Below are 14855 nucleotides of genomic sequence, written 5' to 3'. Positions count from 1 at the left end.
CTGGCACAAAGGAGAGAGCCCTCTGTGATCTGATGCCAGGTGTGTGGGGCTGACAGTCAGGAGTCAGCAAGGGGGAGTGGGGCAGGGAGAGCTGGGTGAACTGAAGAAGTCAGGGAAGGCTTCACTTGAGGAATCCTTCCTGCTTCTGAAGGAAGGCGCAGTCCAAAGGAAAACAAACCAAAAAACAGAAGAAAGGAGGGCTGGGGGTTGTGCTCATATCAGCTGAGGAATCGGCAAGCGGGATGGCTGCGTCTAGTGGCTGAGAATGTCTTCTCTCCTCTCCTGTTATTTCTCTTCTCCTGTCCTCCTCTCCTTCCCTCTCCTTTCCTCCCCTCTCCTCCCATTTCCTTCCCTCCTTCCCCTTTCTCTTCCTTCTTTTCCTCTCCTCTCTCCTCCTTCCCTCTTCTTTTTCTACTCTTTCCTTTCCTTCCCTCTCCTCGTTTCTTCCCTTCCCCTTCTCTCCCCTCCCCTCCTCTTCTTTTCCTTCTCCTCTTCTCTCTTCTCTTTTCTTTCCTTCCTTCCCTCCCTCTCTCCTCCCTTCCTCTTCTCTTCCTTCTCTTCTTCCCTCCTCCCCTCTTCTCTCCTTTCTCTTCTCTTTTCTTTCCTTCCCTCTCTTTTCCTCCCTTCCTTTCCTCTCCCCTCTCCTCCTCTTCTCTTCTCTCTTCTTTCTCTTCTCTTTCCTCTCTTCCCCTTCCCTCCTTTCCTCCCCTTTCCTTTGCTCTTTCTTCTCCTCTCTCCTCTCTTTCTTCCTCTCCTGTGCTCACATTTCCCTCCTCTCTCCTTTTCTTTCCTATTCCCCCTTTTCTCTCACTTCCTCATTGTTATTTTCTTTTTCTTATTCCCTCCCTTTGTCTCCCTCTGCCCCTCCCCACCTCTCTCTCTTTCCTTCTATATTTCTCCCTTGTTCTGTCTTCTTTGCTTACCTCCTCTATTTTCTTCACATTACTTTCTTTCTCTTTCATCCTTGTTCTCTTCCCCTTTCTCTCCTCTCTTTTATTTCTCTCTCTCTCTTTTTTTGTATTCTCTTCTCTTCCCCTCCCTTCTTCTCTCCCTTCCCCTTTCTTATTCTCTCCACCTTTCTCTTTCTTATTGCACCCTGCCTTCATCTTTACACTCTGTCCTCTTCTCCTTCCCCTTCCCTTGCCCGGTCCCCCATTCTTCCTGCTCTTTCCCCTTTTCTTTCTTCCTTCTTCCTCATTAGCTCCCAGTTGTCTATTCCATGGAGCCAGATGTTGGTCCAAAGGCTGGAGGCACCAGAGTGACTATCCGAGGGAGTGACCTTGGAGTGGGATCCGAACTCCATGTCCTGGTCAATGACACCAAACAGTGTTTAAATCTTGTGTAAGCCATGGGACCAAGGTGGGTTGGACCAGGCGGGGACAAGTTAGTACCAGAGTGATCTCAGGGTCAGTTTCTCTCTTCAAACTGGGCATGAGGCTGAATCTCCTTGTAAGCCATTGGTTGGGATTCTCCTGGGAGCATGTTTGGCCCCAGGACTCCTTCAGGGACTTTTCCAAGGAGGGAGCTTCAGTGAACAGACTAGACCATAAGCTAGAGCTCCTGCCATTGGGGTACAGCCCATACAGAATTAATGGTGGGGGCTTCCTAGACTTCAAAGCCATGAGAACTTTTCCTTTAACCTGAAGGGAAAAGCCCTTTGTCCCTGGGGTAGGCTTCCTGAGCTAGAGAAAACTGACTGTGCATATACAAAGTGCTTTGAGATCCCCTGCATTCATTCAGTCATTAACTCACTCAATCAATAAACATTCATTAAGTACCTGCCCGTGCAATGCATTGTGCTGAGCATTCTTTGGCTACTCCCCAGTGGCTTTCAATGACTCACCAAGCTGTACTGAATACCTCTCATGTTCCATGCCCTGTGTTTTGTGTGTATAGGACATTGGTAAGAAGAAAGCACCATGCCTGCCCTCGAGAAGCTTGTAGTCTAGAAGCTAAGATAAGCTCCTGCGCTTACTCTACATGACGACAATACAATTTCAGAGCACTATGCTAGGCACTTAGGGAGACCTCTAGATACTTGCAATCTCGTATGGGGCAGAAATGCCATTAGGAGATCAGAGGAGAGGAAGAGCTTTGTAGGCTGAGGAAATCTGGGAAGGCTTCGTAGAAGAGGAGGAACACAAACTGGGTAGGATTTGGATGAGTGAAAGAAGGGGGAAGGCAGTGAACAAAGGTACAGAGATGGAAATGAGAATGTGTTGGAAGTTAGGGAGGAACCTAGCCTGAATCAAAGAAGAGAGAAGGAAGGATAAGGTTGGCTAGGTAAGAGAGGGCCAGATTGTGGAAAGTCTCAAATGCCAGGAGGAGGAGGAGGTTGGATTTGATGCAGTAGGCATCGGACCAACACTGAGACTCTCAAACTAGGAATTTACAATACAAAAAGGGCTCTTCTAGGGAGATTAGTGGGGTGGCATCATGGGCAGGGTGGCTCAGTGGGAGAGGGCAGTGGCAGGGACTTGAGCTTTAGTATCCCAGGTATGAGGTGATGGGGTCTAAGATTAGGAATAGGGAGGAGAGGAGGGGGATCCTGTTGCTTTTCCAGAGCTGCCCCAAACATGGTGCTCCCTTCACCCCCGATTCAGCAGCTCTCCCTAGGCTGGATCGGGTTAGACCCTGGGAACAGTAGAGAGAAGGTGATGTTAGTAGTGTGGTGGCCAGCTCTGCCCAGGCCTTGCTCAGTATCCAGCCACTCAGAAGCCCTGGCCTCCCTCCCACAGGCGCACAGACAGTACCATCACCTGCACCATGCCAAGAGGAGAGCTGCTTGCCACCGTCCGTGTCTGTGTGCGCTTTGAGCACAAATCCTGCATGAACAGCAACATCACCTTTGACTACATGAGGGACCCAGTCATCACAGCCATCAGTCCCAGAAAGAGCCCGGTCAGGTGAGCCCCGCTCCAGCCTTCCCCATCCCACTACCCTCCCTTACCCCCACCCCCTTCCATTTCATTTTTATCCTGCCAGCATAAATTCGCATCACATAATTACTAGCTCTGATCTCATAAGATACCATGTCAAAGAATCAGTGCAGCTGAGTAGTATTAAAATTCAGCAGTGCCAACATCCCCGAAAATGTTTAAGCCGGTCACCTTAATCCTATTCCTTATGTGGAGAGAAGGGGGGGGCCAGGGAAAGCCCTGGCTGAAGAAGTATTGCAGCCCCTCTGAAGCCAAGAGGCCTGGCCTCACACTAGCTCGGGGACCCAGACAGAGCAGCTCCCCTCTCAAAGCCCCAGACAACCCTCTGAGACTGTCGGTAGCACGGTCAGTGTTGAGAGAGGAATTTTCTTCAGCAGTCCTCTAAAATAAAGTTTATGAGAGAGACAGAGACAGAGGGAGGGAGAGAAAGAGACAGATGGAGATGGAGAGACAGATGGAGATGGAGAGACAGAGAGAGGGAGAGATAGTCAGGAACAGAGAGACAGAGGGAGAAAGAGGAGACATAGATGGAGACTGAGAGACAGAGGGAGGGAGAGAAAGAGATCAATGGAGATGGAGAGACAGAGGGAGGGAAAGAGAGATAGATGGAGACAGAGAGACAGAGGGAGGGGGAAGAGAGATAGGGATGGAGAGACAGAGGGAGAGAGAGAAGGAGACATAGATGGAGATTGAGAGACGGAGGGAGAAGAGAGAGTCAGAGACAGAGGGAGGGAGAGAAAGAGACAGATGCAGATGGAGAGACAGAAGGAGGGAGGGAGACAAAGGGGGAGAAAGAGGGAGGAAGGAAGAGAATAAGGAAGGAAAGGAGAAAGGGAGGGAGAGAAGAAAACCCAGACCATGGTCCTGTCTTTGCTACGAACTCCTTGTGCAGCCTCAGGCCCAATTACAGCTCTGGCCTTCAATTCTGTCATCTGTAAAGGAGGGAAGAGACTTGTCTTACAACAAGGTAGTTGTAAGAATTCAATCAATCCAGAAATAAGCATTTATTAAGTACCTATTATGTGCCAGGCACTTTGCTAGTTCCTGTGGATACAAAAACAACAATGAAACAGTTGCTTCCTTCATTCTTTCAGAAGAAACATGTAGAAACTTAAGCAGATATCGGATGTGTACAAAGATGGGGAAGGCTCCGACAGCTGGCTGGAGCAGGGGCAGGAAGAGTCTTAGATCATTGAAATAAAAGCTCCTCCACGTAGAAAGCCTACTGATCACTGCAATGGTGTGGCTGACAGGTTTCCCTCTGCAGCCCTGCCTGAAGAGGGAGTCTGCCGGGATGGACGACAGCACAGATGTTGTGGGGGAGGGAAGGATGGGCAGGACTGCCTTAGGACGCTGCTGATTTCTCTTCTCTCTTGCACACTTAACTTAATAAGCCCCAGATCAGCATGTATGGTCCTACGTTTAGAGTGGGAGGGAACCTCAGACATCATAGTCTAACACCCACATTTTACAGATCAGGGACCTGGGGCCGAGGTTAAGTGACCTACCCAGGGTCACCCAGCTAAGTATCTGAGGCCAAATTCAAACTCAGTTCTTCCAGCAGCCTAACCAAAGAGAACACCCAGGGGTCATACGGCTAAGTGTCAGAGATGGGATTTGGAGCCCGGTTTTTCCCACTTGAAATTCAGTACTCTATCCATTAGGCAGTACTGCTATTCATTCTAAATCTGGGGTGCCACTGTAATTGCTTACCCCAGCCCATCTCACCCCCATCACTGTCTCTCCTGTCCCTCTTCTCCCCACTCCTGCACTGTCCCTGTCTGGACATCCCCCATCTGTGAAACCCTGCTCTCTCTCTGCTCAGCGGAGGGAGGACCATCACTGTGGAGGGCAGTCGGTTCGACATGGTGCAGAATGTGTCCATGATGGTGAATCACATTGGCAAGGAGCAGACGGTGAGTCAAAAAGGCCAGGAGGTGGGAGATGTTGGGGGTGGGTGGGAGTGTGGATGGCAGAACGGAGGGATTCCAGCAGAAATGGGATGAGAGTAGGGGAGATCATGGGCAGGGAGACTGAGACATAGATACCAGGAACACAGAGCGATGAGGCGGGGAGGGGGAGGGAAGGGACAGATGGAGAGTGAGTTTTTCTCGTCAAGGAGGAAGCGTGAGAAAAGCCAGGCGGCTTTCAGGGTGGGCTGAGTGAAGATGGCTCCATCCTCCTCCTCTGTGTGGGGGATGGTGCCCCAGAGAGGGGAGATGGAGCCCTTGGGAGACAAATGGGTGTGATCAGTGGTCTCCACTGGCATCCATCTTTCCCAGCCCAAAGACGTCACTGCCTCTTTGCCACCCTGCCTCTGACTGAGGGCCGCCAGAGCAACAGACCCGGGTGCCCAGAGCCTTTGCTGACCCAGACCTTCTCTTCCCCTTGGTCTCTGTCTCCTTTTTGTTTTTATTTCTGTTATCTGCCTCTATGTTCCTTTCTCTCTCTCTTTGCCTCCGTCTTTCTGTCTTTCCATCTTGGTATGTCTGTCTTTATCCTTGTGTCTCTCTCTGTCTCTCCAACCTAGCCTCTGTGTCTTTATTCTTGTGTCTATCTCTTTTTCTGCCTTGACATCTGTGTCTCTGTCCTTGCACCTTTCTCTGCCTCTGTGTGTCTCCCAATCTCTGTCACTCTGGCTGCCCGTCTCTCTCCCCCGTCCCTCCCTATCTCCACCAATGTATTGACCTGTTTCTGTCTCTCCTTCAGCTCTGCAAGGTTCTTAATTCCACCCTCATCACCTGCCCCTCCCCTGGTGCCACAGCCAATAAGTCAGCACCCGTGAACTTTTTCATTAATGGGCAACCCTACGAGGATGAGCAGGTGGCCATGGAAGACCCTGGAGAGCCAAAGAATATGCTTCCCAGCAGCAGGTTCAGCCTGGAGTATCTGCCTGACCCCCAGTTTTCCACTGCCAAGAGGGAGAAATGGATTAAACACCATCCGGGGGAGCCTCTCACCCTGGTCATCCATGTGAGCAATGATACGGCCCACAGGAAGGGGAAGGGAGAGGAGCATAGTAGTAGTGGTAATAGGGAGGAAGAGGAGGGCGCTGGTGGCAGAAGGACCCCAGAACTTGGATTCAGAGGAAACTAGCTCTGACTCTTACTTTTATAAGCGTGATCTTGGACAAATCATTTCCTTAGACATCAGTTCTTTTTCTGGTTCTTAGACTTCCAAGATCTCTTCAAGCTCCAGACGAATGACCCTGTCATCCTTTCAAGGAGTCCAGAGCCTGAAATATTCAGCTAGAGAGGAAAACTAGCTCCCACACCATTGTTTTACCAGAACAGTAACCCCCTTCAAGACACCCAGAATCCTTAGTTTTGCCCCATGACCCCTATAGTTGGCAGGAGCTGTTTGCCTCCTCAAAGAGGGCAATGCTCGGCCTCCCCTTGGCAGGACACATGCTCAACAGCGGGGATGGCCACGCTCTCTTGCTTGGCCCTCCTAGAGAACAGATGGCATAGATTTGTCCTCTGACCAGCCTGGGGTTAGAGTCAATTCCCAGCCTGACTCAAGGGTCAGGCTGCGGTTGGGTGAAGGGTCACCGTGAGGCCCTCAGAAACAGTCCTAGGGAGTGACCAGACCCAGGCAGCCCCTGAAGGTTGAGGGCTTCTTCTGGAGTGCACCCCTACCTGTATACCAGACCTTCATAGACACCCTAGCCAGGGGCAGAGATTCACTGTGGAAACTGCCCCCCAGCAAATGTGGTGCCCACATTGGCGCCAGCTGGCTGGTACAGAAAAGCCAAGGAATTCTACAAGACCATGAGAGGGGGAGAGAGCACAGGGGTTGGAGTTGGTCCTAACGAGGAAGCCAGAGCTCCCTGCTGCCCCTGCCAGCTCCCAGCCTGCTTATTCTTTGGCTGGCCCAAGGTCCATCAGGCTGGGTTCTCGGTTCCTCACCATAAAGGGAGGACAAGGGTATTATTTCTTTCTTATCCCACCTGGCCAAGAGGTAAAAAAACAGGGCAAAGTCTAAGAGGCGGGAAAACAGGCAAAGAGGAACAGGGAAGAGGGGAGGGGAGGCTTTCAGACTGACCCAGGGGCTGGACCATAGGGGACTCAGAGGGCAAGGCCTAATGGAGCCTACGACTCAGTTGAATCCTAGGATTCTAGATGTAGGGCAACAAGGAACTGGGGAGGCCATGTAGTCCAACCCCCCCTCATTTTACAGATGGGGGAACTGAGGCCCAGACAGGCTAAGGGACCGAGTGACTAACACAAAGGCAGTAAGTATTATGGGCAGGATATGAACTCAGTTCTTCTAATTCTGGAGGGAGTGTGTGCTTTCTCCTGCTTCTCAAGTCAGAACACACTGGGCTTGTGGGGCCAGTCCTGCCTCTAATCAGCAAGAACTTGGAAAAGTCACTTAAACCCTTTGGGTCTCAGTTGTCCCATCTATAGAATGGGCATACTAATACCTTTCATCCTGGAAAGCAGGGATTGGACAAGGTGAAGTCTCCCTCAGTTCCAAGGGTGACTTACTTCCTCTACCTGGGCCTTATTTACCTTTTTTGTAAAATTAAGGGATTGGACTACCTGATCTCTAAAATCCCTTCCTACCTTATCTGTGATCCTCTGATTTTTAAGATCCCTTATAGCACTAAGAGAAAGAGTGCAATGTGGTAGATGGAGAGATGACTCTGGAGCCAGGAAGATGCATTTAGGTCCTACCTGAGACACATCCTGAGTTGTGTGACCCTGGGCAAGTCCCTTAACCTCTCAGTGCTCTAGGCTAGGGGGTCAGCAAACTCCAACCCCTTGGGCCACACCCAGCCCCTGCTTGGTTTTATACAGCCTGTGAGCTAAGGATGATTTCTCCTCTTTAAATAAAGTTTTATTGTATCTATTTAATAAATATTTATTTAGTATTTATTATTACATTTAAATGTGTAAAAAACTCTCTTTCTCTCTCCTTCCCCCCTCCCTTCTTCCTTCCCTCTCTCCCTCTCTGTCCTCTCCCCCTCTCTTTTCTCTTCTTCTCTCTCCCTCTTTTTGCCCTTCTCCTCTTCCTTCCTTAAATCAGAAAGAGCAGGACAACCTGGGTCTGGAGTGTCAAGAGTATCAAGTGAAGATTGGCCAGACATCCTGTGAGATCCAGATTGTCTCAGACAGAGTTATTCACTGCTCAGTCAACGAGTCGCTGAGCACCTCAGAAGGGCACCTGCCCATCACGGTGAGTCCTTGACCTAGAAGAGGAGTGGGAGACCACGATACTCAGAGCAACTTTGATGGCGGGAGGGGGGATGGGGGTGGGGAGGGTTGGGTTGTGAGATTGATGCCTGCCTACCAAAGGTAGAGACAGAACGAGTGTCCCTTCTTCATCCTGGACCTCTCCGTGAGGAGCCCTGCCCCCAAGCCAGGGTACCCATTCCCAACAGGGGCTTTAATGCCCTACTTGCTCCCCGAAATGCATGAGTTGCCTGGGTTGGAGAAGGAACAGCCAGGACAGTTGCCTGGGTGCTGAGTGCTTTTTGCCTCTGGGATCCTGTGGTGTCTGGAATCTTACGGTATGACTGGGGTTTTCCTACTGGTCATCTCGGGAGTGGAGGAGGTGTTGGTGCAGCTCTGAGTGGGCCTACTGAGGCACAAAGTACAGGAGAGAAGGAGAGAGACAGAGACAGACAGAGAGCTCACATCTCTGTCATCATTCTCATTGGTCAGTTGTTATCAATGTGGTGTGTCTTCACCCTGAGCACAGATGTCCAGGTCTCCCCTCCCTAGGCCCTCACACTGCTTCCTTGTTGCCTTCCATCGGGCGCCATGACATCTCTCTGGGAACAGAGCCTGAGGGACCTTCTTCCTGTTCTCCTTCTTTGCCACATGCAGGTAGCCTAACCTCATTGATTCACTCTGTGTGTGACCTTGAAAGGGTATTTTAAAGCTCTGTGCCTCAGTTGCCTTATTTGTATAAAGGAGGGTGTATGGCTTAGTGGAAAGAACAGTGGATTTGAAGTCAGAAGATTTGGGTTAAAATCTTCGCAGCTAGGTGACACAGTGGATAGAGAACTGGATGGGGAGTGAAGAAGGCAGAGTGCAAATCCTGCCTCAGACACTTAGTAGCTGTGTGACCCTGGGCAAGTCACTTACCCCTGTTTGCCTCAGTTTCCTCATCTGTAAAATGAGCTGGAGAAGGCAATGGCAAACCACTCTAGTCTCTTTGCCGAGAAAACCCTAAATGAGGTCATGAAGAGTCAGACAGGAATGAAATGACTCAGCAATAATGGCACTGTATGCAAGGCATTGTGCTAAGCACTAGAGATACAAAGACAGAAAAGGAAAAACAATGCCTGGCCTCAGGGAGCTTACTTTCTACTGGGAAGATTCAACATGAACAGTACTGCATCCAGGGTAATTTCAGGAGAGGAAGAGTTACAAGCCACTGGGGCAGATCAGGGAAGGCATCACAAAGTGTGTATCCCCTGAACTGAGCCCAGGAGGGAAGGGAAAGATTCTGGGAGGCAGAGAAAAGGAGCGACTCAGGGGAATGCGGAGGAACTGGAGAGAAAGTGTCGAGGTGGGGAAACGCCAGGTCCACTGATGTGGCTGGAACGGAGAGGAAGTGAGAAGGAGTGAGGACATGCACTAAAGCTGGGCAGGTAAATTGGAGCCAGGCTATGGGGTGCCTACAATGTCAGCCTGGAGAGATTTTCAGGAGAGAGCTGTGGGAAGTTTTTGCACAGGGCAGTGACATAGTTAACCCCGTGGCCTTAGGAAGAAAATGATTTCAGCAGCTGTGCAGAAAATTGATTGCAGAAAGGAGCTCTTAGAAGCGGGGAGACCCATTAGGAGGCTATTTGCAATAGTCCAGACGAGAGGTGATGAGAGCTTGAACTGGCGTGTGAGTGGGAGGAAGTAAGCAGATGTGAGAGGTAGCTGAGGTTCGAGGGGACTTGGAGACTAATTGGTACTGGAGTGTGGGTGGGGAGTGATGAGCCAAGGATAATACAAGGCTGGGGACCTGGGAGCCAGGTGGATGGTGGGATTTTGGACAGAAGAAAGAGGAGAATCGATTTCCTTTGAGGCATGTTGTGTTCGAGAGGCTGATGGGAAATCCAGGTAGTGATGGCTAGCAGGTAATTTGGGAACGTTTAGGAGATGAGGGCTGGATATATAGATTGGAGAATCATCTGAATAGAGATAGCTGGCAATGTGGATGTGGGGAGATCAACAGTCACTATAGTGTAAAACCAAGGTTCTTAACCCAGGGCCCATGACTTTGTTTATTGAAACATTTTGATAACTGTATTCCAATATAACTGATTTCCTCTGGAATCCAATTCATTTTATTTGGTGTGTTAAAAACGTTATTCTGAGAAGGTTCCACCAGACTTGCCAAAGAACCCCTGATAGAGAAAGAGAAGAAAAAAGAGGCTTTTTGAGGCTTGGAGATGGGGGTGTCACTCATGCTTAAGGCATAGGAGGTTGATAATGACCAGTGAGGGAGCCTGAAGAGTGGTCAGACAGCTTGGGAGTGGACACCAGACAGGCCAGGAAATTCATGGCAAGCACTTTAGAATTCCCAAATCATTTTAGGTTCATTATTTTATCAAACCCTCACAACAGCTCTGTACGGTGGGTAGAGCAGGTGGCCGTGCCCCCATTTTACAGATGTGAAAAACCGAGGCTGAGAGGAATTAAACCATGTAATTCATTAGATGGTGACAACAAAGCTGGGCCTACTACCCTGGTCTCCCAATTCCAAGTCTGGCAATCTTTCCTCGAAAGCTTGGTTTAGAAAGTAGAAAAACTTGATAATGAATGACAACCCAAGTCACTTTATTATTGGCAAAGCCTTTGACCTTGAGAAACAGAGCACTACAGAGCTGAACTTGGAATCAGGAAGACTAATATTCAAATCCTGTCTCCAGTGCTTACTAGCTATATGACCTTGGGCAAGTCTTTTAATCTCTCTAAGCCTCAGTTTCTTCATCTGTAAAATGGGGATAATTATAACATCTCACAAGGTTGTTGTGAAAAATCAAATGAGATAATATAGTTAAAGCATTTCACAAAGTACTATATAAATAAGAGTTATTATTGTTGTTCCAGTTCCCTGGTTGGGGTCTCTCATGTATGAGCCTATGTAGAAACTCAAGCCACCCAGGTTTGCTGCACTTAGAGTCACTGCTCATACCTCCCAGGGCCAAGATCAAGAGTTCTCCTTCCCCACTGATCTGTATACTGGGGAGGACCCAGTGCCTGGCTGGAACAGGAGGACTCTGGGTGGGGGGAGGTGGGAAGTAGAATTGCAGAGGTGCCCTTCTGTGCCCCCCACTTTTCCTCTGAAGCACAGCTCTGAGATCCCACTGTAGCACACACTATGGCTCCCAGTCTTAGCTTCTGCATCATTTCCCACACTGGGGCCGGAGCCAGGAGCCAGTTCCTAGGTAGCAGCTGAAGATGCCTGCATGCAGGCAGGTGTGCGTAGGTGTGTGGGTGCTGATAAAGCCCTCGCTGGAAATGGAGAGATGCCCTGGATACATCTCAGACATCTCAACGCCTCAGCATGTCCAAAAGAGAATTCACTCCTTTTCCCTGTCCTCCACCCCTCTTCCGTACTTCCCTATCTCTGGAAATGGGGAGAACAGACGTGCTCCCCCTCCCCAGTCCCACCCAGGTCCTCCTCTTTCCCTCTGGCAGTGGTCAGCGTGAAGTTCAGTACCACCAACCAGGCAGGAGTAGGGGCTCGGTAAGGAATCAGGCCGCTGGAGGCTGTCCCCTTCCTCACCGAGCCCTGGACCACTGGCTGTGCTATGGGAGTGAGCATAAAAAATCACACCCTTCTCTGTAACATTTAAAAGATGCAAGCGCTTTCTGTACAGCCCTGTGAGGTAACACAAGCACTATTCTTAGAGAATCAGGGAGGACAGAGTGCTGCACTCAGAGTCAGGGAGCCCCAGGTTCAAATCTTGCCTAACTCACTTCTCTTCGAACCTGTTTCCTCATTTGTAGAATGGAGATAATAATTGTCCCCAACCCCACAGAGTTGTTGTGAAGCTCAGATTAAACTATGTGTGTGTTAGTGTGTGTGCATACACACACACATATAGTGTTTCATTTGAGCCTATATTGATGTAACACACACATACACACACATATCTCACTCTGGAAACCTTCAATCTCTGTAAATGCCAGCTATTATTTATTTATTTATATAAATTATGATATATAATTATATATAGCCATATATATTTATGTATTTTATATATAATAATTATATTCATATATTTGTATATTATATAAGTTATATTTATATATATAACTATTATATATGCTGTGAGACTCAAATGAAATATATATGTCATGTATATATTATATATTCTATATATATGTATCCCATTTTGGAAACCTTCAAGCTCTGTAAATGTCAGCCGTTATTATTAAAGCATTTGAATGGGTAATGTGACTGAAATTTGAGAGAGGAGAAGTGACTTGTCCCAGGATGTCTGGTTATTAAGTGGTTTAGCACAGTGCCTGGCATAAGTAGGCACTTAATAAATGTTCATTGGTTAATTGATTGATCAAACAAAGTCCTGGATGCAGCTCCTCTGACTCTAAATCTTGTGTTCTTTCTACTTTAAGAGAAAAAATAAAATCTGGCCCATGACCCCAAAAAGTTCATGGCCTGCTTAGAGAGTGGAGTGGAAAGGATTCTGGGCTGGGAAGTCAGGAGACCTGGGTTCTCATTCTAGTTCTGCTCCTGACTGACCCAGAGACGTTGGCCTGAGTTCCCTCATCTGTTAAATGAAAGAGCTGGGCTGAATGACCCTTCTTTAAACAATTAGTGAATGGGGAAAAGCTTGATTATGCTAAGTGCCACCAGATGAACAGTGCTTGGGATAACTAGTGCAGGCATCCAGCAGGACAAAGACAGGAGAGAGCTCAGTGAAAGCTGGAGAGGGTCAAGCAGGCTCACGAAGGAGGAGTGGCTTGGGAAAAAAGGTAGATGCCTTCAGGAACTGGGGGAATGGGCTCCTACCTCTGGCTGGCCAGCCCAAGTCTCTCCAGCCCTCCTGGATCAATTTGCTTCTTGGAGAAGGAAACAAGACGAGGCATTTGTGCGGAGCTGTGGTGTTACTAAGGGAGCCTGGGGAATAGTCTGGTTCCAGCAGGAGAGTGAAAGAGTGGATCAGCTCCTATTTGGAAAGCTGGAGAGAGGGAGCTGCTTCAGTTAGGTAGGCAGAACCCTTGACTAGAAGGCTTGGCTCCAGCTGCCAGATTTGGCATCCCTCGCCTACCCCCCCAACCTTTCCAAAGGCCACAAGCCCCTCTCCAGGGCTGGAGGTCCAAGGCTCGTTGGGTCCCAGGCACAAGGCTCTAAGTGGCAAAGGAAGCACCAGCCAACACTGGTAGAGGGAGTTTCGTCACCAGGCATTCCTTCTGACAATGAAATCACAGCTATAGCCCCCAAAAGGGTGAGAGCAGATTTAGATTCAAGAGGACTTGAGTCAGAATCCCATCTCTGGTGCTTCTTCTGACATAGCCCCATCCAGTCTCACATGTAGCCTCTGAGTCTGTTGGTTTTCCCCCAAGGACTTTCTTTTCTTATTCAGAGACAAGGAGGGGTTCAAAGCTGTGCCATTCAAATACTTACCATCTTTCCATGAGAATCAGCGTACCACCCAGTACCCCAAAGTTTCCCAGCTGGCCTACACAGGCAGTTATCATCTGCTCCAGCCTGGCCCCAAAACACACTTCTGAATAATGTGCTCCGAGGATCCATACCCAAATGCCCATTCTCTGTGACGTAGCTTTACACACAGAATTAGCTCCAAAGGATGCCCTTTTTTCCTTATACTCGGTCCTCCAGGGTTCAACCACTACCCCACACTCAGAAAGTCAATGGGTCTGTGTTCTGTTCTCTCCCTAATAGACTCTATTGTTTTATTCAGTAACTTCTCAATGTTCTCTGTCCCAAACACACTTTGGATCCAGATCTCACCACCTGAACACACACTCAATCACCAGCATGAGGGGCAGTCTAGGTGGTGAGTCTTAAAGAACCTGGGAGTATGCTCATGCTTGTTAGTAAGCCAACAAAAGCTATTAATCACCTCCTATGTGCCAGGAGCTATGGTAAGCTCTGGGGATGCAGAGACAAAAATTAAACAGTCCCTTCTCTAGGGAATTTGCAGTCTAATGAGGGAGACAGCATGTGTGCTGTGGATGCTTGTAGAGACACAGCTTCTTCTTCAAGCAGTCAGCACTGCCTTCCCCAAAGATTCTCAGCTTTAACAGTGACCTTGGACAAGTCACTTCCCTCTGGGTTGCAGTTTCCTCATCTATAAAATTAAGTTGAGTTAGATGATTTTTGAAACTCCTTCCAGCTCTATCCACTATGATTGAGCCCTCCCTGTGGAGACTGATAGAACCCTGACACTGGACAACATTGACTGGAAAGTGCCTAACCTAGGACCTTGTAAATACGAGGCGCTTAATCACTGCTGACAGAATGCTGGACATGGAACTTTATATGAGCACTGGTTAAATGAGAGGAATTCTCTCCTTTTGGAAGCTGGGGATGCAGAATCATGACCGAAGGGCCCTGTATGACAAGTCAACCAGGAGGAGGGTGGGGGAAGGAAGGGTCAGCATTTTTGGAGCCCCTATTGTATGCTGTGGCCCTTTCTGCCTGTCCCTGTCTCCCTGGTCCAGTGACAGCCTGAATGCCTCATGTGGGAAGCAGTGAGCTGTACTCCCACTCCTGAGGGCAATTGTGCTGGCATTGACAGGGGCAGAGAAGACAGAGCCCCTGCCCTCAGCGGGTTTACAGTCCAGTACAGTGGACAAGACTAAAGCAGATGAAGCAGTGAGAATAAGGTTCAGGAATTCAGAGAGAGGAAAGATCCCTGGAGTTTGGGGGTATTCTGGGAAGGCTTCCAGGAAAGGGTGGAACTTAGACACAGCT

At 48.9% G+C, this 14855-nt stretch overlaps 1 protein-coding gene across 1 annotated transcript in view; it reads left to right on the top strand.

The window, feature by feature from the left end:
• The window catches only part of PLXND1 (plexin D1), a 200692-nt gene that overhangs the window by 138029 nt on the left and 47808 nt on the right, over window positions 1–14855 (top strand). The window contains exons 15-19 of the mRNA XM_020981108.2: window positions 1202–1341; window positions 2739–2906; window positions 4765–4855; window positions 5649–5912; window positions 7971–8120. Coding sequence (XP_020836767.1) covers window positions 1202–1341; window positions 2739–2906; window positions 4765–4855; window positions 5649–5912; window positions 7971–8120 — 813 coding nt within the window. The remainder of the gene's footprint in view (window positions 1–1201; window positions 1342–2738; window positions 2907–4764; window positions 4856–5648; window positions 5913–7970; window positions 8121–14855) is intronic.

The sequence above is a fragment of the Phascolarctos cinereus genome, unplaced genomic scaffold (assembly GCF_003287225.1).
Source record: "Phascolarctos cinereus isolate Bilbo 61053 unplaced genomic scaffold, phaCin_HiC Scaffold_4;HRSCAF=312, whole genome shotgun sequence".
NCBI lineage: Eukaryota > Metazoa > Chordata > Mammalia > Diprotodontia > Phascolarctidae > Phascolarctos > Phascolarctos cinereus.
The sequence above is the reverse complement of the archived record's forward strand: the minus strand, read 5'-3'. Positions and strand labels throughout refer to the sequence as shown.